The sequence below is a fragment of the Aspergillus terreus genome, genomic scaffold (genome assembly GCF_000149615.1).
Source record: "Aspergillus terreus NIH2624 scaffold_10 genomic scaffold, whole genome shotgun sequence".
NCBI lineage: Eukaryota > Fungi > Ascomycota > Eurotiomycetes > Eurotiales > Aspergillaceae > Aspergillus > Aspergillus terreus.
Genome location: NT_165933.1, coordinates 173,524 through 198,965, shown reverse-complemented (window position 1 = coordinate 198,965; position 25,442 = coordinate 173,524). Strand labels below are relative to the sequence as shown.

Below are 25,442 nucleotides of genomic sequence, written 5' to 3'. Positions count from 1 at the left end.
TACATGCCCAAAGAATCCCGGAACAGACAGTAGCTAGGAACACCCCTCCCTGGAATAGGAGGATGTCGTGCCCTCAATTCTGCGCATATTATCCAGTCTTCCCTCGGGAAACTTCAGATTCTGTTTCATACACTCGAATATTACCTAGGCATACACCTAGACTAGGAAGAAGTTAACTTTACGCAAATGAGACGAGTACGCGCTACCCCCACACTGAGCATGACAAGGACCGCCCAGTGGACGTTTGCTCCTTTGCCCACCATTTACCTAGTTCATGGGGACCACCACCATACTTAAGCTGTTGTATGTTTTTTTTTTTTGTTTCTTGTGACACTTACTCCAGACCGGAGTATACCACTTGGATTCTCCTGTCGAGGGGACAACAGCAATCACTACTAGTAAATATAGTGTAGGGCGTAAAAGGCGCGCTAGAAGTTGACTGCCTCCCTACGAATAGCTATTGTAAGTAGATCACGTCTCTGGTATGCATTCATCTCTCTTAGGTAGGCAATAGTAGCAGCGAGCTGACGAGGAATTCAATCGGAGATGCTGGGGAAACAAAACGAAGACAGCGAAGAGAAGGTTTATGAGGACAATCAAAGACGGGCTTGAAACGATGGCTTGCACAAAAGTACAAATGTGCCTAGACAACTAGATATGCTTATAAATTGAGAGTAGGTGTCGACGTTAGCCAGCCAGTCCCAAAGGGCACCCTTTCCTACCCCTTTCAAATAGGACTGCAAAGAACGCTGGCCGTTAAATCATTGAAATTGGTGGTACCGTAGACAGTAGGCGCAGAAAATAAGTTGGAGTAGGATCCAGATATGAGAAAGACTTCAGAATTGGTGCAACCATAATACCTTAATATTGTCAAAAAGCACGTATAGTCAGGGTGGTTCATGGGTTGTACATACCTAGAGAGCGAGCAGACAAAGCCGGATGGGACTCTTACTGAGGAAACCTCGTGGTAACTATACCACAGAAGTAGACGGCAATTAGTCAAAAACACCTCCTGCCCAGCTATGGCTCTAAACGGTTTTCCGGCTGGCGTGAATACTTACAGAAAGCTAAGGCCACCTTTGAAGTCGACACAAGAATCAGAGACTACTGGCAAGTTAACGCAAGTGCCGCCAAAGTTGGCATCTTTGCAGAAAACCATCTGTAGTGGAAGATTAATAATGCTCTTATATTCATGATTTTGGAGAATGGAGTGCTTACTGTAGGTGATGCTGCGTGTGAAAGCGCACCGAGCATGGTGGTGAGCGAGATCAATTGGGTAACCTTGACCATCCTGTAAGAAAGATCGACAATCTGTTCGAGGAGAGAAGACGAAGGGGGTCTGAAAACTGGTAGTGAATATGGAGGAGAGAGTATAGACTAAAGGCTTCTATAAAGGTACCTAGTGTCGGACTGTCTGAAGCGTCGTAGTAGAGGTCTATTTATACTTTGAACGATTCTACTCCTGCAAGTCGGTTCGCTCATCACAGACACATCTAATTGCAAATGTTTGCAGCATATCCCGGGTCTTGTCCATGAGCACGCATCTGAACGATCGGGGTGCGCAGCAGAGGATGCAGGCTGGCAACCTCTTTGAGATATTCAGCAACGCCACAAACCTAGCGCAAGATTATGGCTAGATCTATGACCAGAAGCACCAGCTAGAACGGAGTACCCTGTAGTGTGAACCCGATTCGAGCTTTCCACACAGATGCCACATAGATCAAGTGATTACTGAGTTGAAGATCTAGTAGACGCTAGTACCAGGCTGTCAACTGTGGCGTTCAGGTGATCCAATTATTCAGTAACCTACTGTGTTTACTGTGATAAGCTGCAGGCGTAGGGACCGGCCTGTTAGTTATGTTTAACATCACCTTAGGCAGTTATACATGACTTTGGGCGGCATTTGTGGCCCCTGTTTTCTAACCCTAGTTGGGCATTTCTGCAAGCCACATGAGATTTCTGCCTGTAACGGAGTTAGTGCTCCCACTTGGCCTGAGTTGGCAAATGGACTGTCCCCCATCTACACTAGTAACTATATGGCACCAACCTTGCTAGGCGGGTATAACAAGCCAATCTATGGGATAACGACAGCCAATCGGCAGAATATACCGCCATGCTGGAGTGAACAGGTGTTCTCGACGGTGTCACCGCTGCAATACAAGTGGGGTGTATAGTGGAGATGTGTTTTTGTTTTCAGGTGGCGAGCTGCAATCTGGACTCCATAAGCAAGCCACAGTGGTGACTGCTCTTGCTCGAACAGTAGTGTATCAGGAGCGTAGGAACCCATTCCTCACAAAAATCCTATAGTACGGAGTAGTCCCGACTTTCCTTTTCAGAATCGTTCCGGCAATCCCGAACACATTGCGGCATTGAGCATGACACAGACCCCAATGCACATGGGTACAGTAGGCCCATCGGCATTTCTTGCTTTCGCACTGGGAGCTATCTCCCGTATCTCGGAGATACCCGCATTGCCTTCTACATGGGTTACTGGCAGCTCGAAATATGTTGGTGCCTTGCAGATAATATTCGTATCGGCGTTTTTCCACCAGTGTTTGTGTTCCTATGTAGAATCTAAGCTACTCGCTTCTTAAACTGAACCATTGGACCATCCCTAACGCTGATATACTTGTCCTTGACGTGGTAGATGTTTCGGTTCCTCTTTCCCCATCCTTGCGCCTTGCTGCCAGCCCCAGTCGGGTCTCCCGGTAGTAGTCGCGCGTCATACTGCCACAATGTGCTTGCAATGGTCATGTAAAGTTCTAAAAGGGCGAAATTCTTCCCAGCGCACCCAGTTGTGCCAGCTGCAAATGGGAGGCAGCTAGACCGCGCCCTGGCCACGTCTTCGGCCGTAACCCCAGCGTGCTCATCTACTATCCACCGTTCGGGGCGATAGACGTTGGGATCTGGGAAGTACTCTTCATTGCGGTAAAAGCTCCAAGATGCCACTCCAACAGTTGTGCCTTCGGGGATATGGTCCCCATCAACTATGATGCCTCCAGGCAGCACAATCCGGGGCATCTCAGATGGTCCGGGAGGCATAATCCGCATCGCCTCATCCACACATGCCCGAAGATATTGGCAGGACGTCAGTTTGGGGCCGCCTCGGATCTCATCGACGGAGGCAAAAGTAGATCTTATCTCATGAACGAGCTTCCGATAAGCACGAGGCGTTCGCACAATATAGAAGAAGAACCCGGCCATGATCACGGAAGTGGTATCGGAACCCGCGATTGTGAGCATCAGTGCCTCGGCTTCCAGCGCTTCTGGAGTGTACCCCACGCGACCAGTTGCTGGGTCTTTAGCGTGTATCAGATAGTGAAGCATGTCCCCTCGGCCTTCATGTCCCGACGACGGGGTTTCTTGCTCGGCCGTGAGACGTTGTGCTAGCGACTGCTTCACGAAGTCGTAGAGAAATTGGATGTGCGGAGGAGTCAGGGCCCCAAACACCCAATCGAGGCCTCTTGGCTTTAACCAGACGATAAGATCTAGCCATGGAGAATGACCAAGCTTCAGGGTTGTTAGTTATATGTCCAGCTTGCCTGCGGGCTAAGATGGGAAGCATACCGGGTAAAGGACCTGGAGAAACGAGCCGATCGCATGGGGAATGTTGCGATATTCATTCTCGCCGGGTTCCTTGGTATGGACAGACTGCCCAAAGCAGAGGTCACACAGCACATCTAGGACCAGGTAGTCGCATGCTTCAGACATTTTCCGTGGAGTCGACCAATCTGTGCCATCTCCATCAATGAGGAGCTCACACCAGCGTGCCACGTGCTTGACCAGGAAAGGCTCCATTGAGCGCAGCGACTTTTCCGAGAAGACAGTATTTAGAATTCGCCGTTTCTGAGCATGGAGGGCTGGGTCGGTCCCGGTAATGGTACTCGTGTCATGCTTGTTCCGCGTCATCATGTCGTAGAACTTGGCTCGCTTGACGTTGGCTTTGGCGTTGAAGATATCCCGATGGGCCTGGGGGGTTCTGAAGAGGAGACCGTCAGGGCGAAAGCGAACCACATCCCCATAGATCTCATGATTCCGTGCAATCCACATATGCCGGTCCCCGGTTAAAGACCAGTAGAAATCCGGAAGGGCAGAAATCTTGGAGAGGAATGGGCCAGGATACTTTGCCAGCGGGCTAAAGTACAAGTTGTAGATTGCAGAGCCGATAAACTAGGAAGGTGTTAGATTTCGTTTACTGAATTGGGAGTCAGTCCTCACATAACAGACTGCCAAACCGATGATAACGGCAGCCCAATGGGGCCTCATCATTGTAAGTACCGCGGCGATGTACATTTTGGATTTGCTGGATGAGCGATGAGAACTGCCGACTTGTTCTGGGATAGCACGGTCTTAATTAGTAGCCGACTATGTGTCAGGCTCATATTCGTGCTGCGTTTAGCTGAATTTCAGCTCCCGGTTTTAGTCTGCTTCGTGGTATTGTCTCAACGACGGCGAAGTCCGTATGCCTCCGCCAGCCACAATCATGTTGGTGGCGGGACTGGCGTGTGCAAGGGAAGCCAATCGCCGTCCATGACCTGGTTCTTCACCAAACTTCGTAACAGCTGGGATATCTCCATTATCGACATGGAGGACGTCTACGCAACTACCGGTCGTGTATAAATATCCGCTGCTCGCTGGAGGGAAGATGGGGATGCACATTCATCAATCTCGACGGCTCGAAGACCACCGATCACAATATGCTGCCACCAGAACCAAGGTCATCCGATGCGGCCCTCTATGACTGGGTGTGGCAGTCGCCCTCACCTACTCTTGAGCTGGCTCAATCACCTTTGTTCACACTACCAGCACGTTTCCTGACCCTGGAAGAGCGCACCAGGCTCACATACGAAAGGGCGAAGAAAATCTGCGATGCATACAGTACGGCCCTAATCGTCCTTTCAGCCCACTTGATACCAGCTAAGCAAGACTAGGCTTGACGGTGGAAGACATTGCATCCCTCAGTCCGAAGTTCTGGAAGCTACAGACGGATCCAATCGCGGCAGTTGACGGTGGAGCGTTGACTTTGATTAGTATCCAGTACAATCTGTTTGTGGGAACTGTGGCTCCATTCGCAACCACCCGGCCGGACCTTCACGGGATCCTCCAGCGTGCCTTGAACTTTGAGATCTCGTTAGTACCGCCCTCAGGGGAAATAGTCACTAACTAGTGATTCGGGCTAACTCGAAGGTCCCACCCAGAGCGCAGTTCATGCTCACCGAGGTCGGCCATGGACTAGACGCGCGAAATCTAGAAACGACCGCGACACTCTTGCCTGACGGTGGCTTCGAGCTCCACAGCCCTTCTTGGGCCGCTGCAAAGTGGGTGGTATCATACCTCGTCTAGGCGCAACGCTAACTTACAAACCGCAGGTGTATGCCACCGACGACACCAAGAAGCGGACTTCCCGTCGTTGCCGTTGTCATCGCCCGCCTGATCGTGGAGGGCGAGAATCATGGTGTCCGGCCATTCTTAGTTCCCCTGGGAGATGGCCATGAGATGTGCAAAGGCGTGATTGCGAAGTGAGTGTCCATTCTTATTCCCCTCCGCATGAGTATACTAACTGTTGGATGAAGAGCCCTACCCCCACGCGCTGGTGCTCATCCAATCGACCACGCGCTCACCCTGTTCGACCGGGTTGTGCTGCCCAACTCCGCTCTCCTGGGCAGCCTTGAAAAGCCACAAAACGAACGGGACCACTTCTTTTCCACCATCCACCGCGTCTCAGCCGGGACGCTATTCCTGTCTGGTGCTTCCATCCCGGCCCTCAAACTCGCAGTGTACAATGCGGCCCAATTCAGTGTGCGCCGGAGGGTCACGGGCCACGACGGGAATCAAATGGCGGTCATCAAGTTCCGCACCCAGCATCTCCCCATCCTCCACGCGGTCGCGCAATACCATGTGCTCCAGGCGTTCCTCGTGCAAGCGGCGACCATTTTCCGGAATAGAAAGGTCGATCCGCGCGTGCGCCACGCCGTTGCGACTGTGTTCAAGGCTGTTGCCCTGCAGCACTTTCAGAAGAGCATCAAAGCCTTGAATGACGAGTGTGGTTGGCATGGATATTACGAACATAATCAAATCCTTCAAATGGAGGTAAGTAAACCGAAACCACTGTTCGTACGGAACGCTGACGATCTATCTATAGCTGGAATTCCGAGCCGTAGGAACTGCAGAAGGCGACATTAGGGTCCTCGCCATTCGTATGTCACCATCTCATACAGATGTCAGACTTTGAGCTTAATGCTAATTACGGATTTAGGACTCGCAAGCGAGCTCCTGATCGGCCGCTATCAGCCGCCGCCCCCTAAAGACCCCAACAGCCCCGTTGCTCGGCACGAAGCCGCATTATTGACAGAGGCAAAACAGCATTTGATAGAATTTGGCGGCGTGCATCGAAGCGAAGCCTTTAACCGCAATATCCTCCCGCTCTCGCTTCCACTGATCCAGGCCATCGGCCACCGAATGGCATTGGAAGCAGCAAAGGAGGCAAACATTGACCCCAAGCTCTGCGCTCTCTACGAAAGCGGGGTTATTCTAGAAGATTCCGCATGGTATACGGAGCAGGGAGGCATCAGCCGGAGATCCCAGCGCGAGATGGAAGCCCAAGCTGCCGATGCATTACTCCCAGACCTAGAAAAATTGGTGTACGAATCCGGAACGGCGCCATACAGTTATGCGCCCATGACTTCCGATCGACTATGGAACGCATTTGTGTCCGAGCTGGAGGAGTTTTCTGGGGAAGCTTCCTTTGACATTTGTGCTTCTTCTGTTCATCCAACAGACCTATAGAGCGAAGTGGACAGATGCCGACAGAGGGTGAAATCTTTCGAATAGTACCCAGGTGTGTAGCTTAGCAGAGTAATAGCATGGAGATAACCTTTCATTTCAGTTGAACTTCAACTGCTCTCGTATGGCCAATATGGATGCACATAGGGTAACTGCGGTGCCTTCGGGTACGTCAGAAAGGAGTGGCCGAAGCAAAGAGAATAGAATAGGAATAGTCAATAAAAGTGAAACTGTTATGGGACGAACAGACGTGGATATTCGTACCTAGATGTGCTGCGCAAGAAGGAATAGCTAAGTAGCAGGAAGTATTACGCAGAATCTAACAGGGAAAACAGAAGACAGGCTAATAGGAAATACATAACTGTGAGCCAATAGATGCTCGTTACTTGCCTGCTGGTCTCCCCAAGGCTTGGTGAGCAAGCCTGAGCGCTAGGCCGTCATCAGCTACCATCTGTGATACATTATATTCTCATTTTCATACATTTTCCAAGGGTGCTATCTCTAAAGCCCTCTCTAGTTCAGATATATTTCCTCTTCTTGCTTCCAGACATTCCCGACACTTATGGGCGCAGGCGCTGGGGGTCGCGGGGGAACAATGTCGCCAAGCGAACATTAGGCAAGCCAAGGAAGAACATGACAATGCGGTTCAGACCCAGACCACCACCAGCGTGCGGGGGACATCCCTGACGGAAAGCATTCAGGTAGTCCTCGAAGCCCTCCTGGTTCGGCTCAACCCCCTTGGCCCTCATGGAGGCCTCCAGTTCCTTGATGTCATTGATACGCTGAGCACCAGACATGATCTCCTCGCCACGCATGAAGAAATCGTAGGAGTTAGAGAAGCGAGGGTCCTGGGGGCAGGCTTTCGTGTAGAACGGACGCACAGCCATGGGGAACTTGTCCAGCACGTAGAAATCGGTATCGTACTTCTCCCGGATGATTTGTCCAAGCTGCTTCTCCATTGCTGTAGTGAAATCGTTCTCGAAGCGCTCCTGTTCAGAGACATCAACACCGGCCTCCTTCAGCATCTGGACACCATCCATATAGTTCAGTCTCAGAGCCTTTCCGTCCTTGGGCAGCTTGAAATCGCCCGCCTTGGGGTAGGACTTCTGAATGATGGCGATCTTGTCGGCGTAACGCTCCTTAAGCTGAGTAAGGATGAAGACCAGCAGGTTCTCGGCAAACTCGAGCACCTCGTGGTAGTGGGCGTGGAAGGTCTTCTCGAAATCGAGTCCAGAGAACTATGAAAGGGTCAGCAATTGACGGAAACTGAATATCGGTGTCTCAGCCGTGCCGACTTACTTCAGTCAGATGTCTGTGTGTGTTGCTGTCCTCGGCACGGAAAACAGGGGCGATTTCGAAGACGCTCTCCATGTCACCGGCGATACACATCTGCTTGTACAGCTGGGGACTCTGCGCCAGGTATCCATTGCGCTTGAAATACTTCACCTCAAAGACGCCACTACCACCCTCGGTGGCAGCACCCACAAGCTTGGGAGTGAAAATCCACCGCGAACCGCTCTTGATCATGTACTCGGCGAACAGCTCAGCAACACCGCTGGAAATCCAGGTGATAGCCTGGCTGGTCTCCGTCTGCAGATCAAGCACACGGTTGTCAAGACGAGTCTTCAGCGTGACAATGGGGGCGCCATCGGCATCGGTTTGGAAACCTTCCTCCGTGGTCTCCGGCGGGGGTCTCTCGGCATCCTTCACTTGCATCGGCAGCTGCTGCGCGGCCTCCGAAATCATGTAAACCTTGCGAATGTGGATCTCGTGGTTGCTGAGGGTAGCAGAGGCGATGGGGGTCTGCGGCTTCTTAACAACACCGGTGACCTGCACGATAGAGTTGACGTTCAATCCACCAGTGTACTTGATCATCTGTCTGGAGATAGGCTCCGCAAGCGCAATGACGCACTGGATCTTGGCTCCCTGCTGTCTCAACATCAGGAAGGCCAGTTTGGCGCTCTGCACACGTGCATTGTCAACACGGGCCACCACAGTAATCTCCTTCTCGTAGAGGTCGTCGTTGATGTCGGTGAATCGCGTGGTGGGGACGGTGTCTTCGGAGTCGGGCATCTGGCCGTAGAGATGCTTCGCGGTATCGTTGGCCTCCGCTGCGGCGGCCTGGGCCTTTTCCTGGGCAGCACGAGCAGCAGCCTTCTCAGCCTTGGCCTTCTCCTTTGCAGCCTTCTTTGCGGCGCTCTTGCTGGCGCTCTTAGTTTGCTCCGCACCCTCCGCGGGGGCTTCACCCCCCGCGGGGGTCTCTTCGGGCTTAGGACGGACAGGGAGCTCGGAGTCCGCCATGGTTTGAGAGCTGGGTGTATGGAGAACGAGAAGACAAAAGATTGGAAAGATGGGGAGCTGGGGAGAACGATACCAGGCCTTTTCTCGTGACGACAACAATCTAGCTGCCCTACCTGTTTGAGTCATGCCCCGCCATCTGGTGCCCAGCCCTAAACCCTAAGCTTTGTCACGTGATCTTGTGTCAATATACCGTGAGTACAACTATTAACACAACAGCTGGTTCCGTAGCTCAGTCGGTTAGAGCGCCGTGCTAATATAGGAGATTATCCACTGTTAACGCGGATGTCGCGAGTTCGACCCTCGTCGGAACCATTAAGATTTTTGCTTCACCATCCAACGGAATGGAGCATAGATATCGTGTGTTTTTTGCTGCTGAGTCTAGACGCTACAGTTATCATCTGTGAGAGAATGGTTCGACAGGTTTGCTTGTGCATTTGACAACCCACAGGTTCTTTGTGGCCACCTTCATTAGTTGTAGTAGGTATATCATCTCGGCAGGTCAGGCTGCATTGTCATTAAGATATTTGCGACACGCCTCCTTTAGGATGTTGATGCGTCTTTGGGTATGTATAAAAACCTCGCGATATTTTTCCAAGCTCTCATGTACAACCTGCTGGCGCGTCTTAGAGCCCGCACAGATCTCACGCATACGAGCTTCCATCTCCTTCCGAAGAAAAGGCTTGCTGAGAGATATGCTGTCGGATAAGCCGGCCACCACGTTGTCATAGCCCTCCACCAGTGCAATGCCCAATCTGGTAGGAATGAGCTCCTTGACTGCGTTGCGGCCGCTTCCACGCGAATGGACAGCGACGTACTGGCGCGTCTTCACCTTTGCAATATGCTCTGCCATGGTGGCGTCCGTTCCGATTCCATTGGCGTCCATCAATCCAATGAGTTCAGGCTCTGTGAGGTAATTCGGAGGAGTGGTTTTGCCGTCAAAGATCTTGGCTTCGGTTGGCTCGAAGGTCTCTCCCATTTGGAATGGGGGTAATGTTTGGCTGCTCTCCCACTTGTCGTACACATATACATCGAGGTAGTTCCTTTCCAGAACGATCAAACCCTTGGCGTGGAACATCTCATCGCCATATTCGATCTCAACCTCTGTGGACTGGCCTTTTGCGTCTTCGGAACAACAAGCGAGGAACCGCCGAACGACGAACTCATAGACCTTTTTCTCGTCTGCTGACAATGTACTTGGCGAAACCCAGCAAATTGGGTGTATAGGCGGGTGTGCGCGGTCATTGTGACGTCCGGCCCGGGGAGTCCTGAAGCCGCCATCAAGAAGGCTGGCTCACCAGGTCAGAAACATCGATCAAGTACCAATAGAGCAAACCTACCCTCGTGCGTATTGCCCCCAGTTACTATCGGGCAACTGTTTTTCGACCAGCTTCTTCAAATCTATTCCTTTATCGAATTGATCCGTCTCCGTACGGGGGTAGCTGATAAACCCTTTTGTATATAGTGCCTCTGCAACCTGGAATGAACAGGGATCAGCAAGGTAGCATAAAATGAGATTTCTTAATGGTACCTTCATAATCTTTTGACTGTCCAAACGGAGGTATCTGCTTCCCATCATCTGTAGATCCACCGTTGTCAACGGCAAAGGCCTCCACTTGCTGGTCGGCTTCTGATTAACTTTGGTGACTTTGGCTTTCTTTGCCAAAAGACACCGCTCCATCATAACCGTCACAGCGGCCCGGTCAAAGAGATGGACCCGTTTCCACAAGAAGTTGACTTTGATGCCATCCCGCTGATGCATGACCTTGATGCCCCAGAAAGTCTCTGGCTTGAAGTTTTTAACGCGCAAGTAGCGGTCCACTACGAAGCCCAAAGTTGGAAATTGACAGGACCCTGTCAAAATTAGTTTATGAAAGATAAGAGGGGTCATGGAGACTGACCATAGCTGATTAAAGTATCAGCCAGTGCCGCTGACAGATGCTTTAGTTGAAGGGTCTGCAAGCGAGTAAATGCAGCGCCAATTCGCAGGTCGAGTTCGATCCGAGCAGCTACTGCATTGGCCTGGAGATCATCCAGTTCAATAAGTCCCCGAGCGGCCGTGAGGACATGGCTGAAGGGGGGGTTAGTCAGTGTAATTTATAATGGACTTTTTTAATCGAGATGCTTACGCCTTTTCTGTGTTGCTGAACCTGGCGCGCTTCACGATAATCCGCGGATTCCCTTCTTTTGCCTGGGAGCGGACCTCGGTGCCAATGTGCTCGCCTTCTCGGTCACAGTCAGTCCAGATAAATAAGGCCTTGCAGTACTTGGCCTGTTCTCGGATATTCTCTGCAATGGCGGTTTTGTCCTAAGTCGTCCAAGTTAGTGCTTTCTCTGGGCAAGACGGGCAAGAAAGGGCATATGGTGCGTACTGAATCTATGGATTCATGCACTGGAGCCTCGAACAGCGCACCAGGCGGACAAGACAGCCAGCTTTTGTAATGCGACTCAAAGTCCAGGCTTGTCAAGTGTCCAATGACGCTGGTCATGGTGACTGCGCAGGTGCCCCAGGGGCTACCGAAATTGAATTCGAACAGATAGTTCTTCACATATTGGTTGCCACGAATGGAGAGCTACGGGTGTCAGCACGGATCTTTCCAGGTTTGCATCCACTTACTGTTTGCATGGCACCACCTGATAGATGTTGAGCCACAGCTTTTGCGATGGCGGGCTTTTCAGCCACGCATAAGACCCGTGTGATTGCCATGGCAGCAGATCCGGGTCTACACAAGTCTAAGCGACGTCCATGGTCAAATTATCGCCGAACCTTGATCGTAGACGACGGTGTGCGAGGAAGTGAACGGTCGAGGACATCACGAAAGAACGCGATACCCGCGCGTAGTGATGCCTGAGGCAGAAAGGCATGTTCAAAGGTTACTTCCCAAAGAGGTAAGGCGCGGGAGCAGTTTGGTCGGTTCGTTTGTTTTGATCGTCGTCATCGACCTTGACTTCTCTTCCCAACGACCACCTCTTCCCCATCTCCATTGTCGCGAAGAAACCATGGCGCTGCCGCTTCCTGACGTCCAGTCCATTTGGGACTGCACTTACTTCAACCGCACGGTCCTTCCATTTCTCCCGCAGCTGACGACCTTGCCTGAAAGACTCCAGGTTGTCGCGGCAGCGAAAGATGCGCAAGGTCTGAAGGAGATCTACCTCTCCACGAACCCATTTGTCTCAGCACTTGGTCTCTGCCTGGCGCTGTCGGCTTTCTTCCTTGTTTTCTCGGAGCTGAACCGCAACTGGTCGCAAGTTGATCGCTTCTGGAGTATCCTCCCCGCAGTTTACAATGTGCATTTCGCCGTTTGGGCGCGCATGTCGGGCCTCCGCACCGAGGCGCTGGACACCATCGCCGCTCTCGCCGTACTCTGGAGCGTAAGTGACGACACAAATGAAGGAAAACTGTCACCCAAACTGACGCCTGCATAGATCCGCCTGACGTTCAACTACTGGCGCAAGGGCGGCTACAAGATCGGCTCCGAGGACTACCGCTGGGAGGTGGTGCGCGCCAAGGTCAACAACCGGTTCATCTTCTTCCTGTTCAACGTGGTCTTCATCTCCCTGACGCAGAGCCTGCTCCTGCTCCTCATCACGGCGCCGACCTACAACTTCCTCCTGCTCTCGCGCCTCCCGCACATGAAGTCGTTCGAGCTGCCCGACCTGATCTTCTCGCGCGTCGCCTTCTTCTTCCTCATCATCGAGTACTTCGCCGACCAGCAGCAGTGGGCCTTCCACTGCGCCAAACACGAGTACCAGAAGTCCGCCCGCATCTCCGGCCAGTACAAGTCGCAGTTCACCCCCGAGGACCTCGAGCGCGGCTTCGTCGTCAGTGGCCTGTGGTCCCTGTCGCGCCACCCCAACTTCGTCGCGGAGCAGGCCATCTGGCTCACTCTCTACCTGTGGAACTGCTACCGCACCGAAACCTACCTCCAGTGGACCGGACTCGGCGTGCTGGGCTACCTGCTCATCTTCCAGGGCAGCGTTCGTCTCACCGAGGCCATCAGTGCGAGCAAGTACCCCGAGTACAGCGAGTATCAGGCGCGTGTTGGACGCTTTATTCCCCGGTTCTCTGTGAAGCCCAAGTACAAGGGCGGCAAGAAGAAGACCCGTCCCGCCAAGGAGAGCGTCGGTGAGGGCGAACAGACGGCTGTGGAGAAGAAAAGTCAGTAAAGGGGTAGGGTGGTATACCAAGTTCTAAATTTCGTTGGTTATATGATACCAATTTTGGATTTTCTCTTTTCTTTGGGCCTTGGAGTACATATTTGAAATATAACATTTTAGTTGGTTCCTCATCGGGTTTCGAATTCGGGTTACAATTTCATGCTATCCGCGCGTTTCTCGTCTACACCTAAAAAATGAATCTATACAGGATAATCTCAATGAATAACCACCTACTATACAATACAGTACACTGATGCTCCTTCAAGTGACACGGGCAAGATGCAAACGAGAGAGAAGAGAAAAGGGAGGAGGAGCGGATAGAAGAAAGAGAAGGGAGAACAGGTAGCTTGATCCTAAGGTTTATGAACGCGCAAAAGAAATAGGAGGATAAAAAGGAGAACCAAGGTGAAGAAGAAGAAAGGAGATGCTTCCGTATCGATAAATACAAAACCCCAAGATATGTCCCCTCGTCAACCGTAAAAAGTCAGGTATGTTTTCGATGTGCTTTCTCTAGACCGGAATGCAATCTGTCTATGTCGTCGGGAAGGGCGTCTGGTCTCTCCCATCCTTGCCTTCGGTTTCACCCTTGGTCTCCGTGGGTTCCGGGGGCGCGATCGTCGCGCCACCGTCAAAGTACTTGGCGAACTCGCCGGACTCGGGCCACGGCCGGGGACCGAGGAGACGGATCATGTCGTCGCGGCTGAGCACCTCCTTGGCCAGGAGCTCCTCGGCGACGATGCCGACTTCCTTCTTCTTCTCCGTGAGCAGCGTGTGGCACTGTTTGTAGGCCTCGTCGACGATGCGGCGGACCTCGGAGTCGATGTCGCGGGCGGTGTCCTCGGAGAAGGGCTTGTGCAGTTGCTGCTGCGGGTCTTCTTCGTAGTAGATGTACCGCAGCTTGGGGGACATGCCGAACTTGGTCACCATGGCGGTGGCCATGCGCGTGACCTTGTTGAAGTCGTCGCTGGCGCCGCTGGTGACGGTGTCAAAATGGAGCTCCTCGCTGACACGGCCGCCCAGCGTCATGGCCATCCGGTCCATCAGCTGGTTCACGTTCATCAGGTACGTGTCGCCACCCGCGGGCAGATACTGTGCATAGCCCAGGGCGCCTTGGCCGCGGGGGATGATGGACACCTTCAGTAGCGGGTCAGCCCAGCGGAAGTACCAGCCACAGATGGCGTGTCCGGCCTCGTGGTAGGCGACGGTGCGCTTCTCCTCGGGCGAGAGCACGAGGGATTTCTTCTCCAGACCACCGATGACACGCTCGATAGCCTGTTCGAAATGCTTCATAGTGACGGTTTCGGCGTTCTCACGAGCGGCTTGAAGATGTTAGCTAAGACAGCAGGAAAGGAAGTGGAGCGGAGTAACGTACCAACTAGTGCGGCCTCATTCACGCAGTTTGCGATGTCAGCACCAGCGAAACCAGGGGTCAGAGCAGCGAGACGGCCGGTAAGGTATTCCATGTCCTCCTTGGTGACAATCTTCTTCAGGTGAACGCGGAAGATCTGCTTGCGGCCGTCCATCGTAGGCCGGTCAATGGCGATGTGTCGATCAAAACGTCCCGGGCGCATCAGGGCTTTGTCAAGAACGTCGGGTCTGTTCGTACCGGCCAGGACGACCACCTGCTCGGAAGTGTTGAAGCCGTCCATTTCCGTCAGGATCTGATTGAGCGTGCTCTCACGCTCGTCGTTGCCGCCGCCAAAGCTCTGCTTCGCTCTGGATTTACCGATGGCGTCGATTTCGTCAATGAAGATGATACAAGGCGTGTTCTTGCGGGCGTTGGCGAACAGATCACGCACACGGGAGGGACCAACACCGACGAACATTTCGACGAATTCCGAACCACTGACGCTGAAGAACGGCACGCCAGATTCACCAGCGGTTGCCTTGGCCAGCAGCGTCTTACCAGTACCAGGAGGACCGGAAAGAATGGCACCGCGAGGAATCTTCGCACCCAGCTTCTGGAACTTCTCCGGGTGCTTCAGGAAGCTGACAAACTCCATGATTTCAACCTTGGCCTCGTCCATGCCAGCCACGTCGGAGAACTTGATCTTGATGTCGGTCTCATGGTTGAAACGCTTGGCGCGACTCTTGCCGATACCAAAGATTCCACTCTGACCACCTGCACCGCCAGCAGCACGTCTCGATAGCCAGAAGACAGAACCAATCAGGAGCAAAGTCGGGGCGAAGGAGAGCAGGGTGGAGCCCCAGGGTACTTCTTCGACGTAGGCGACGGGGATGCGCTCGGAGCTGGGGATCTTCAGCTCGTCCTGTGCGTCATCCAGTCGACGCTCAAAGCTCTCCACGGATCCGATGCTAAAGTAGTAATGGAACATGGGCTGGTTGGCGGGCGAGTCGGGGTAGACGCGAGCCAGGGCGTCACGGTGCAGTTCGACGCGGACGCGGTTGCTGTTGATGACGGTCAACTTCTCCACCAGGCCCTTGTCGAAGAAGTTCGCCCTGAACTCCTGCCACGTAATCTCCTTGCTGGACTCGCCCGGGAAGAAGCTGCGGTAGATGTAGTAGGTGACCAGCGAGCTGATCAAGAACCCGGCGGGGTCGAACCGGAACTCGAACACCTTGAAGTTCGGCGGCTTGTTCCAGTCACCGCCCTTCTGCTGGCCGTCCTGCTGCTGTTGTCCTTGCTGCTGGCCCTGCTGTTGTCCTTTGCCATCCTCCGACTGGCCGTCCTGCTTTCGCTTCATCTCGAGATCGTTCAGCTTGTGGGCGTAGTCGTTCAGGTGTTTCGACATGTAGCGGGTCAGGTTCACATAGTCCATCAGGGAGGCGGGTCTCCCGGATTGGATGTGCTGTTTGATAAAGTCCCGAACTTCCGGGGGGAGCCCCTCGTTCATCATGATTGTGCGCACATCATCCAGCATCTGGTGTTGCGACACCGGTACCCGCTCTTTCAGATGCTTGATGAACTTATCCACCTGTTCCTGCTCCTCGGCGCTGAGTTTCGACTGCGCCGCCTCTGGCTTCTCGCCATCTTCCGGTTTGCCGCCATCATTCTTCGGGCCAGAGCCTTGATCCGGCGGCTGGTTCTGATCTTTCTTGTTCGGAGGTTTCGGGTCGTGGGGGGACTGGGTAGCAAAGGCCCGGACGCGGCGCGTTGTGATTAGGGAGGAAAGTCTCGACTGCGGGAGGTGCGCAGACAGTGGCGCGCCGCGATAGATTGATTCTCCGGCTCTCCTCGAGTATCGAGCAAGGTTGCCTGGCCGTCGGAGTAGGGTGGCCATGGTCGAGGATGGTGGGCCCAGAGGCCGGGGAAAGGGGTAAAAGGGCGTATGTATCCGGGGTTAATAGCGATGGCAGACTGCCGAAGCCATAGACACCCTGGTCGGAGTAGGGATTGGAGGGGGAGGCGAGGGTGGAAAGCTCTTGGGGAGCTGTATGACAGTCGGCGTTCTAATGTCGGAGGTTCGTCTGCCACCCGCTCGGCCTGGGATTTTTCTGTTCCGTCGGCCGGCTGAGTCATCCGTTCCGAACCTGAACGAACTCAGTGGACGATGCTGACGCACCAAGATCTAGACCTTTGTTCTTCATCTTTTCGATTCACGTCGGGAGAGGAATTGGTTCGTAATTACATCTAAATACAACCATGAAGATCGTATGTATTCACTGGTTGTGAATATCAAAGAGATAAGAAGAATAGATACAGATAGTGGAGTGGCGCTTCTTGAAAGTGTCATCAGTCTTCCCAACGCCTTGTATCCCTCAACAATGAAGGTATCCTGCATGATGAAACCCAATAAATAGAAAAGTTCTGAGTGATCTCCATGGACGCCACGTATCGACAATAACAGCAGCCCCGTTTATATCCATTCACCCATTTTATCATTTCGTCGTGCTCAAGGTCCATTCTGAGGGGGCGCCTCAGTGCCGAACACGGGAAAATTAGACGACATATCGGCCCAGTCCCATTCAATGGTCATCGGCATCTGCCAAAGATCTTGGGGGACGAAAGGCTGCTGGAAGGATGTCAAAGGGCTATCGGTGGAAGGGAATGGAGTCGCGTGACCGAAGCCCATCGTGTGAGGACTGAGCATATCCGGGAAATCCTGTCCCATCCCAGACATTATGTTGTCAGCTAGACCGCTGGTGACGGGAACGGTTTGGTCGGGACTGAACGGCCTCGCGTGATTCGACATGTTTGGGCCGTCGCTTCTTAGGCCATCCGGGTATACAGACGGCGGGAAGGGCACAGTAGCAGGCGGTGGATCGGGCGGTTTCGTAGTCGATGGAGAGGGGGTGGGATTCTCCTCCGGCGTCCCTTGAGGCAAGTTCCGTGTCTCTTCAGGGGCAGTCTTGCGCTTCTTCTTGGAATGAGAGTCGCGCTCGGCTTTATCCAACACAACCTGCGCGATTCTTTCGAATTCACCACAGAGACCAAGCATACGCTTGATGCTGCCATTGGATTCGTCGGAGACGAGCGTCGAGAGGAAATTGACGACGACGTTCATCAACTTGACATCTGACCGAGCTCGAGCATCGTTTGGATTTTGAAGAATATTTGCGAATAAAGTGACAAGTGCTGAAACCGGATAATAGAGAATCAACCTGACCTGAATTAGCACGGGAATCATATCAAATAAATCGTCTTCGCAGCACTTACCAGACACAAGCAAAGTCTCCTTGCGGGATGTATTTGATCAGATTGATAGATGCTCTCGCAGCCGTGACACAAAGAACGGCCGATAGGAAGACTCTGGGGTTCAGCGGCCGGGCGTTCAAGCCTTGGATTGCATAATTGGACAATCGACTAGTCCAATAACCGTGGTGTACCGACATGCGATGGATTGTCGTTAAGCAGTTGTAGTAGGCGAAGTGAAGGACGACGACGTGCAGAATAAGGGGTGTGTGTGTAGCCTTGATCTCGTGTTCCGGCCGGAAATCAAGAGGAATGCTATCTTTCCATTCTTCGAGCTCCTTGTCAAGCTCGCCGATCGTATTAAGCAGCTCACCGTCGGACTGTTTCGATGCTTTGGCGGAGTAAAGTCGTTTGTACACGCGACTTTCGATGGTGGCAAACTGGCACATCGACCGGAACAGGTTGAATTTGCTCTTGCCATCAGAGAGCGGGACGTTGCCGATATTATCTGGCGGATCCTCACTCGGGAGCTCGACGTTCATGTCATCGTCATCCTGCACAGGAGGTCTACCCGAACGCAGGCAGATACTACAACGCGTCAGAACAATCGCACAAGTGACCGGGGGACTCTCTTACTCTTTATCAAGCAGGTAGGCAATCCAAAAGACCCGTTTTCGTTGTTCGACTTCGACCGGGTTCAAGCCAAAGCCTGAGCCTCGTTTGTGAAGGCCGATACTGTGAGACAACCTGATGGCTGCCGCGACGAGGAAAAATGAGGGTTGAGGATTTGGCGTGCCTTGTAGGAAGAGTGACTGGGTGGTGTTAGCTAACCTTCTGTTGTAACCTGACGCAGTCCGTCACGTACCATGCCCAACAGCGCCTGGACGCTCAGTAGGTCGGTATTTCGCATGGTGAGCTCGGTCAGAACTCCCATGGCATTTTTCAGATACAGCCAAGCTTTCTTGTCTTCTTCGTGGGGAACCAGATTGCTCATGACCCGCAATCGATGAGAGATGGCAAGGACGACATTGATACTGGCCCACCAACCGGACCCTTCGAATGGATCTCGGGAGTACTGGCGCTCCACTAGATGCATGAAAGTCGGCTCGTGGAACAACGGGAACATGCAATTGAAGTTTTCGAAGAAATCCCGAAACAGGGACAGCGCTTCCTCCTTTGGCGGTAGCGGTTTGAAAACGCGACGGGCGAAAATGTCGCTGAAGATTTCGGGCTTCCAGTACATCCATTTGTTGTCATCGACATAGGCGGAGGATATCATATCTTGAAACGACGTGTCGCCTGTCTTCTCGTTGACCCATTGAATACCCTTGGGCGAGAAGATGGAGAAACCCGAGGACGATCCTGTCACGCTATGTTAGCCTGTCCACAGCTACGCAGCAACCCTGAATCGTAGACCATACCAATATAACGCGTCTCGCCGCAGTTGTTCGTCACAAGCGAGCACATCATATCAGACAGACCTTCCACCTCGGGTTCGGATTCCTTGGGGGAGTCGGGAGAAGTCGCCGCCGTGCGCGGGCTGGACTGAGAATCCACACGCGGGGTAGAGTGTCGCGATGCGGTGTTGTGTTGCGACTGTGTGGCCGAAGTCGAGGCGTTGAATCGATTTGGACTCCTGATTGCATTCAAACCGCCTCCACTCGCCAACGATCGATCCGCGAGGCGTTTCTCCAGCGTTCCCAGGTCGGTTTTCCCTCCATCGTCTTCTGACAAAAGCCCCGAAAGTCGCAACAACGATTCCATTCTACCCAATCGATTTTCCAGACCTTCAATGTATTTGGCACTGTCGACAGTTAGCTGAAGAACCACGGAAGTAAGGGGTTTCTCGACGCACGTACCCTTTGGGAGGATTGCGCTTTTTCTCGACCTGCGTAAAGACACACTCGGTCTTGTAATTCATACAATGCGAGCATTTGGGCATTTTCCCGTCGCACTTGATCTTCTTCTTCCGACACATATCGCAAGCCTGGTGGAACAAGAATTAGTCGTCTTTCCCGTGCGCCTGTCCAACGGCATGATTCCGCCACAACCACTCACCCTCGCGATCCGCCGTCGTTTGGCATCGTTGTTGTCCTCGTTTGCGCCCATCGTCGGTTCATTTTCGTAGGAGGGATTCGACAGCCCTGCGAGCATGGGGGAGCCTTCGTGGGCGTAGGCGCCGAAGAGATTGGGCTGCTGGTTCATCAGCATGGGCATATCGTAGCCCATGCCGTCGGGAGCGTCCCCCATACCATCCATGGTGAGCGAAGACGCGGTGGGAGGTTAGGGAGTGGAGCCGCAGACCCAAGCGGGTATTCGTGTTGAGCGCGACAAGGTGGCAGACGGTGCGGGGTCCGTCCACCAGGACGTTGAAATGGGGACGATGGAGATTTCCGCCGGGTTCCGCAAAGGAGGGACTATAGTCAGGAGGCAGCGAGGTCGGGTTCGGGATGGAGCCAGGTGTCAGGGGATCGACCGGGTCGGAGAGAGAATGACTGCAAAGGAGTGAAGATGATGACTGAGGAGGCGAGGATGCAGTACTTCGTACCGCCTGAAGGTGAGTTCGATGACGGTGGCTTACTCAACCTTCCGATTAGGAGCATGTGGCGATCCCAGGCCGCAATGGTGATAGAGGCCTAGATCGATGCACAATGACAGCAGGAAGAGCAGCAGATGACGCCAGAGCACATGCAATAGTCATCCAATGCCTAGGTAGAGAGAAGTTGAAAAGGGGGGGCCATGCGATCTCTTCGACAAAGAGGCTGCCGTTGACTAAGATCAAACCTAAATGTGGCGCCAAACTCCGTATTCCCCGTCGTATAGGGCGGACGGAATCCGATAACCCCGATTCCCGACCAGCTGCACCCTTCACTTTCTTTCTTCTTCTGCGTCGGATGCGATTAGTTCCGATGAGTACGGAGTACGGGTAACTACGGAGTAGAATGTAGGTACTCTACATACGTATTTTATTCCTTTTATTCTCTTCAAGAATACCAAATGAATACTACAACATATATTGCAAACAGGAGCGGCGATCTTGGATATCAGAATACATGTCTCCCTCAGGAGCCGAAGAGGAAGAATATACTCTTGTCTTCGAAAATCCCACCAACGCCACGCTATGCACCCAAATATACAAACAGATTCTTATACAGTCGACATCGATCTAGGCGATCAAGAAGGCAACTCAAGCCTCAGTTATGCTCAAGTATGCTTGTCGAGGAATTCCTTGGCTTCGTTGATTTTGGTCGCCAGGTACGGGCTCCCACCGCGATCGGGGTGGTTGAGGAGCATGAGCTGACGGTGCTTCTTGCGGACCTTTTCCTTGTTGAGCGTGCGTTCCCTAGTATAGTCGTTAGATCTGGTATACAACCACACGTTATCGAAGGGGAGGATCGTACGGGAGCTCCAGGATCAAGGCGGCTTCGCGGCGGTTCATCCGGGGTTCAAATCCTCTGCGTGGTGTCAGCTGTCGTCTCCACGACGCGCATGTCGAAATTATGTGGTATACTGACCCCTTGTAAAAAGCCTTGCCCATGCTGTTGACGCCGCCCCTGTAGCGGCGGAAGGCGACAAGACCCGCGCGGCCCTGAGCAGAAAAGCGTTAGTATTGGGCGGTGGACCGATAGGTAGGATTAAGGGAATTCCCGCGTACCAAAAAGGCCGTGGTTGCAATACCGAGACCGATAGCAAGAGTGGAAGCCATCTTTGCACAGAGGTTGCGAGGGAGAGTGACGTGGAGGAGTGAAGGTGTCGATGGGCGACGGTCGAGATAAAAATTCGGAGCGGCGGCGCCGAGTCCCAGTTGGGTTTAGCGTGCCCTACGGAGTATGGAATTGTCGCCCACTAGATATGGACTATACAGTACTCCGTATACTCCATTCATTTAGAATCTACAGTATTTCTCTACTCTGAATATAACCATGATTATACTGACATCAATGAAGAGACAGACAGCGAACCAAGGCTATCTCTCCAGGACCAATGGAAAGACCAGAACAAACATCATTGAATCCTTTATCAGCCCTTCACTATGCAACAGTCAAGACAAGTCACCGGTCTTCATCCAGGTCCATCATAATCTGCTCACCATTCACTGACCATGTCTTCTCTCTGTAATGCTCTCACTCTCCCTCTTTCTCTCCTATATAACCCCCTCCTCTCCCTTTCCCACCCCCCAACTTCCATCAACCCTCATATCCATCACCTACATTCTACATTTACATCTACTTCTACATACACCTACATTCTAAACCCACCTCTCAACCAACCAAACATGATCCTCCCCTTCATCGGCGTTTTCCTCTCCCTCACAATATGGAGCACCTTGCTCCCAGTCCCGGGCCTCACCACCCCACAAGACCCGCTCATCAAACGCATCTCCGCCGCCATAGAAGTCACCACCATGGCAAAGGGCATCCACGACCTCGCCGAGCTGGCGACGGCGTCCGCGCATACCTACCGCGCGCCGTCCCCTCGACCAAGCGTCGTCCACCATTCACCCACAACCCCCACCACGACCGCCTCACCCCCCGACACAAGTCCCACCGCGCTCGCCGCGCCGCAGACCAAAGCCCTGGCCGTTCCGCAAACAAAGGCCCTCACCATCTACATCCCGCTGCGCGAGCCCCCGCACCCAGACACCAGCAAGGTCTGCATCCCGCCGCCGGGCTTCTTCGTCCCCTACCGCTACCGCTCGATGACGCCGTGCGCCGTCTGCAGCCTGCTGACCCTGGCCAAGGTCGGGGCCATCGTCTGGTTCGTCGTCGAGATCGTCCTGCTGATGCTCCGCATGGCGTGGGCCGTCGGCCGCGACATGTACGACGCCTTCGCGCAGCTGACGAGCCCACATCCCGATGTGGTTGATAGCCCCTCTGCGCTATACGACGAGATCGATGCTCTGGTTGAGGGCCTGGCGCCTGAGGCCCCCGCGGCGGATGTCTGCTGCTTTCCCTTCCAGGGTGCGTTCGCTGCGAAGCTGGGTACTGCTGCTGCTGCTGCTGCTACCGAAGAACAAGAACATCGATCGACAGAACAGCAAAAGACGTGTACCACTCACTGTGAGCTGGAGACGGCGACAGCGCACTCCCGCCCCGGACAGCAGTGGGCGCCAGTGTCCCCGGCTGCAGGGATGGGCACCGCGTCAGAAGGCAGCGCGGACGAGGTCAGGTCCGTCATGGACGCTGATCTCGACGTGGCCTCTGCGTGGGCTCCGCCCTATGCGCCGGCGAGACATTGGGCCCTGGTTGTTCGGCGGCTGGAGAATGTGTCGCCGTTCTACTTTCTCGAGTTTTGTAGAGAGCTGTTTGATGGTAGTCAAGAACCGCAGGCACCTCCGCTGCCACCATCACCACCACCACCGCCACTATCGCAACAGCATCAGCTGGGAGGAGGAGCAACAGCACCACCAGCACCAGAAAGAGCAGCAGCAGGAGCAACAGCAGCAACGTGAGGAAAACACCGAAAGTCTCGTGGCAGACACCAGCGCAGAGAAGCGCAAACGAAAGCGCAAGCGACCCAGCCAGGCGAAGCGACGCCGCAATGCGCGAAGGAGGCAAAGGGAAGAACAAGAGGGAAATGAGATCGGGAGAGTTGGCGCGGACTCATAGTGGGAATATGGCTTATTGATTGTTCCATTGCTATGTGTATCAACATAAGAGATGAATGGTGTTTATTATGTTAGCATTACTGGATTAATGACAATGTATTCATATGCGATGGTCAATAATTCATAATTCGAAGATCGTCAAGAATCTCCATGCTACAGCAATCCTCGAATAACAACCATCCTTGCAGAGCGGCTGTCAACTCCGATGCTGACACATTGGATCGTCCGACCTGGACTAGACTACTTAGAAATCAAACAATCCCTTGATCGACCAGAGTTCCCGCGCCAGGGCTCCAGGGCGAATCATAGCCGCACATGACGCAAATCCGTTCCAATGGGAATCAATGAAACTACAGTGCCTTGCGGAGGGATCTTCGGACTTCCGACTGTTCCGTAGAGATGCAGGCATACTCCGTACATTGACAGAAGCATTCCCATCGATGTATTGAAAGAATAGCATTACGACACCTGTCCCTTGGGATTCTGGTATGAGACATGACAACCCGTGGAATGTATGTGATGTTTGTGGAGTCATTGGTACGTTTATTCCTCGAATCTCAGTATCAGTCACTGGCTCGGTGATGCAGAAATGCGTCGCACGGAATCGGAAGAAAAGAGACATAGAAATGCATGCAATGCAATGGAAGAAAACGATATATAACCAATATCCATTCAAGCATCCCATCGGGATCTGTGTACACGAAAGAAAGCCCAAGGGCATGCAAGTGGTCTTTATAAATAAATGAAAATGCACAGCCATGTCCGGCGGAGAGGATCATGCCAGGGGAATGGTACATGGGAATTTGAACATAGTAAAGTGGTGAGGACTAGTGAACGACACAACAAAACAAAAGAAATGAGAAAATGCTGGATAATCCGGGGTCCATCATGCAGTCAGGGGCCCAAGCGGCACAAAGGCACAGTTGGGTGGTACAATCCCTGAAATCGTCATACACGCAAAAGGGGTGTTTTAACTCCAAGCACAACTAACCAAATCACATCGACAATCGCAAAAGCGCGCACAAGCTCATACATATCGTAAGTTTCTGCAAGGGAGCAGCCATCCGGGGGGACCGGGCGGAGAGAATAAATAAGCGAGGGGAGAAAAAGAATGGATGGAGATGACGGCGCGCGGTGTGCTCTACTCCTCCATCCGACCGAAAACGCCGTCGTCATCGTCGTCCGCCGTTGGACGGTTTCCAAAGTCAACATCCGCATTGCGAGTCTGTCGGGACGCACGGTCGGCATCGCCCATGCGCACTTCGCGCTCATCCGACACCTTATACGACAGCGACGGGTTGTAGGAGAGCGAGGGGAAGAGGTTCGCACTGGAGCCCAGGATCGCCGTATCAGCCAGGCCCTTGGTCTTGGACTGATCCAGACTCTGGCTGTGGTTGCTCGCGGAGCCATTCTGGTCCAGGAAGCGGCTGGGCAGGGGCGGCACCGGGGGCACGCTGGGAGACATGGCCACAGGCCCCGTTCGGGGCGTTCCGAAGGTGCAGAGTCCGATCGCGGCAGCCAGATCCGCCTCGTCATCTTCATGCAACTTGGCTTCGGCCGTCGACGGTCGGGTGTCGATGCTGGAGTGGCGGAAGTGCGAGAAGGCGGGCGACGCCCAGGGAGCACTACCGGTGAAGGAGCTGGACGGGCCGGACTGGTAGGAGTGGGAGAAATGGGCCGAGATGTTGCCGACACTGTATCGCTTGCCTCCGGTGGGTGGCTCGATCAACATGTCATCATCATCGTCGTCGTCGTCCTCATCCATGGGGGGCGGCGTGGTTTCAGCGGAGCTGAGGCCATCGCGCACCTCGGAGGAGGCGTCAGGCGAGGCAGACGACACCTCGGAATCAGCTTCCGGCCCATCCTGGTTCATGTTGACCAAGACCGAGGCAGCCTCGAGCAGCTGCACTTGCTGATGCTTGGAGATCAACAACTTGGAAGTAATAGCCCATGCGGGATCGTGTTCCCACCTAGAAAGCCAGAGAAAAAACGTCAACCGAC

At 53.3% G+C, this 25,442-nt stretch overlaps 11 protein-coding genes and 1 non-coding gene across 12 annotated transcripts in view; 4 read left to right on the top strand and 8 right to left on the bottom strand.

Moving 5' to 3' along the window:
• Positions 1–727: 727 nt before the first annotated feature.
• On the bottom strand, positions 728–1,254 carry ATEG_06915 (uncharacterized protein; the record flags this gene model as incomplete). Its single annotated transcript, XM_001209601.1, has 4 exons — positions 728–860; positions 915–971; positions 1,062–1,159; positions 1,219–1,254. The coding sequence occupies 4 exons, from the start codon at positions 1,252–1,254 to the stop codon at positions 728–730; spliced, it is 324 nt and encodes a 107-aa protein (XP_001209601.1).
• Positions 1,255–2,574: 1,320 nt separating this feature from the next.
• ATEG_06914 (cytochrome P450) lies at positions 2,575–4,050 on the bottom strand (the record flags this gene model as incomplete). Its single annotated transcript, XM_001209600.1, has 2 exons — positions 2,575–3,510; positions 3,568–4,050. 2 exons carry the CDS (start codon positions 4,048–4,050, stop codon positions 2,575–2,577), a joined length of 1,419 nt encoding a protein of 472 aa, XP_001209600.1.
• Positions 4,051–4,697: 647 nt separating this feature from the next.
• ATEG_06913 (putative acyl-CoA oxidase) lies at positions 4,698–6,786 on the top strand (the record flags this gene model as incomplete). The annotated part of the gene is made up of 7 exons (XM_001209599.1): positions 4,698–4,878; positions 4,932–5,130; positions 5,199–5,318; positions 5,370–5,519; positions 5,574–6,090; positions 6,143–6,197; positions 6,257–6,786. 7 exons carry the CDS (start codon positions 4,698–4,700, stop codon positions 6,784–6,786), a joined length of 1,752 nt encoding a protein of 583 aa, XP_001209599.1.
• A 557-nt stretch (positions 6,787–7,343) lies between these two features.
• On the bottom strand, positions 7,344–9,084 carry dps1 (putative aspartyl-tRNA synthetase Dps1; the record flags this gene model as incomplete). Its single annotated transcript, XM_001209598.1, has 2 exons — positions 7,344–8,021; positions 8,083–9,084. The coding sequence occupies 2 exons, from the start codon at positions 9,082–9,084 to the stop codon at positions 7,344–7,346; spliced, it is 1,680 nt and encodes a 559-aa protein (XP_001209598.1).
• A 218-nt stretch (positions 9,085–9,302) lies between these two features.
• ATEG_10525 lies at positions 9,303–9,396 on the top strand. The gene has a single exon. It is a non-coding gene; the product is annotated as a tRNA-Ile (tRNA).
• A 187-nt stretch (positions 9,397–9,583) lies between these two features.
• On the bottom strand, positions 9,584–11,570 carry ATEG_06911 (DNA topoisomerase 3; the record flags this gene model as incomplete). The annotated part of the gene is made up of 5 exons (XM_001209597.1): positions 9,584–10,370; positions 10,422–10,935; positions 10,983–11,152; positions 11,211–11,389; positions 11,454–11,570. 5 exons carry the CDS (start codon positions 11,568–11,570, stop codon positions 9,584–9,586), a joined length of 1,767 nt encoding a protein of 588 aa, XP_001209597.1.
• Positions 11,571–12,081: 511 nt separating this feature from the next.
• Positions 12,082–13,248, top strand: ATEG_06910 (DUF1295 domain protein; the record flags this gene model as incomplete). The annotated part of the gene is made up of 2 exons (XM_001209596.1): positions 12,082–12,453; positions 12,508–13,248. 2 exons carry the CDS (start codon positions 12,082–12,084, stop codon positions 13,246–13,248), a joined length of 1,113 nt encoding a protein of 370 aa, XP_001209596.1.
• A 522-nt stretch (positions 13,249–13,770) lies between these two features.
• On the bottom strand, positions 13,771–16,481 carry ATEG_06909 (ATP-dependent metallopeptidase FtsH/Yme1/Tma family protein; the record flags this gene model as incomplete). Its single annotated transcript, XM_001209595.1, has 2 exons — positions 13,771–14,558; positions 14,612–16,481. The coding sequence occupies 2 exons, from the start codon at positions 16,479–16,481 to the stop codon at positions 13,771–13,773; spliced, it is 2,658 nt and encodes an 885-aa protein (XP_001209595.1).
• Positions 16,482–17,093: 612 nt separating this feature from the next.
• atrR (transcription factor atrR) lies at positions 17,094–20,092 on the bottom strand (the record flags this gene model as incomplete). Its single annotated transcript, XM_001209594.1, has 7 exons — positions 17,094–17,802; positions 17,858–18,400; positions 18,470–18,645; positions 18,699–19,195; positions 19,255–19,637; positions 19,693–19,820; positions 19,892–20,092. The coding sequence occupies 7 exons, from the start codon at positions 20,090–20,092 to the stop codon at positions 17,094–17,096; spliced, it is 2,637 nt and encodes an 878-aa protein (XP_001209594.1).
• A 945-nt stretch (positions 20,093–21,037) lies between these two features.
• Positions 21,038–21,539, bottom strand: pam18 (putative mitochondrial DnaJ chaperone (Tim14); the record flags this gene model as incomplete). The annotated part of the gene is made up of 4 exons (XM_001209593.1): positions 21,038–21,176; positions 21,235–21,288; positions 21,349–21,422; positions 21,489–21,539. 4 exons carry the CDS (start codon positions 21,537–21,539, stop codon positions 21,038–21,040), a joined length of 318 nt encoding a protein of 105 aa, XP_001209593.1.
• A 570-nt stretch (positions 21,540–22,109) lies between these two features.
• ATEG_06906 (uncharacterized protein) lies at positions 22,110–23,461 on the top strand (the record flags this gene model as incomplete). Its single annotated transcript, XM_001209592.1, has 2 exons — positions 22,110–23,127; positions 23,163–23,461. 2 exons carry the CDS (start codon positions 22,110–22,112, stop codon positions 23,459–23,461), a joined length of 1,317 nt encoding a protein of 438 aa, XP_001209592.1.
• Positions 23,462–24,582: 1,121 nt separating this feature from the next.
• Positions 24,583–25,442, bottom strand: part of ATEG_06905 (putative C2H2 finger domain protein) — a gene marked incomplete at both ends in the record, with an annotated part of 1,581 nt that continues 721 nt past the window's right edge. Inside the window, one exon of the mRNA XM_001209591.1 lies at positions 24,583–25,411. Within this exon, the coding sequence (XP_001209591.1) occupies positions 24,583–25,411 (829 nt within the window). The remainder of the gene's footprint in view (positions 25,412–25,442) is intronic.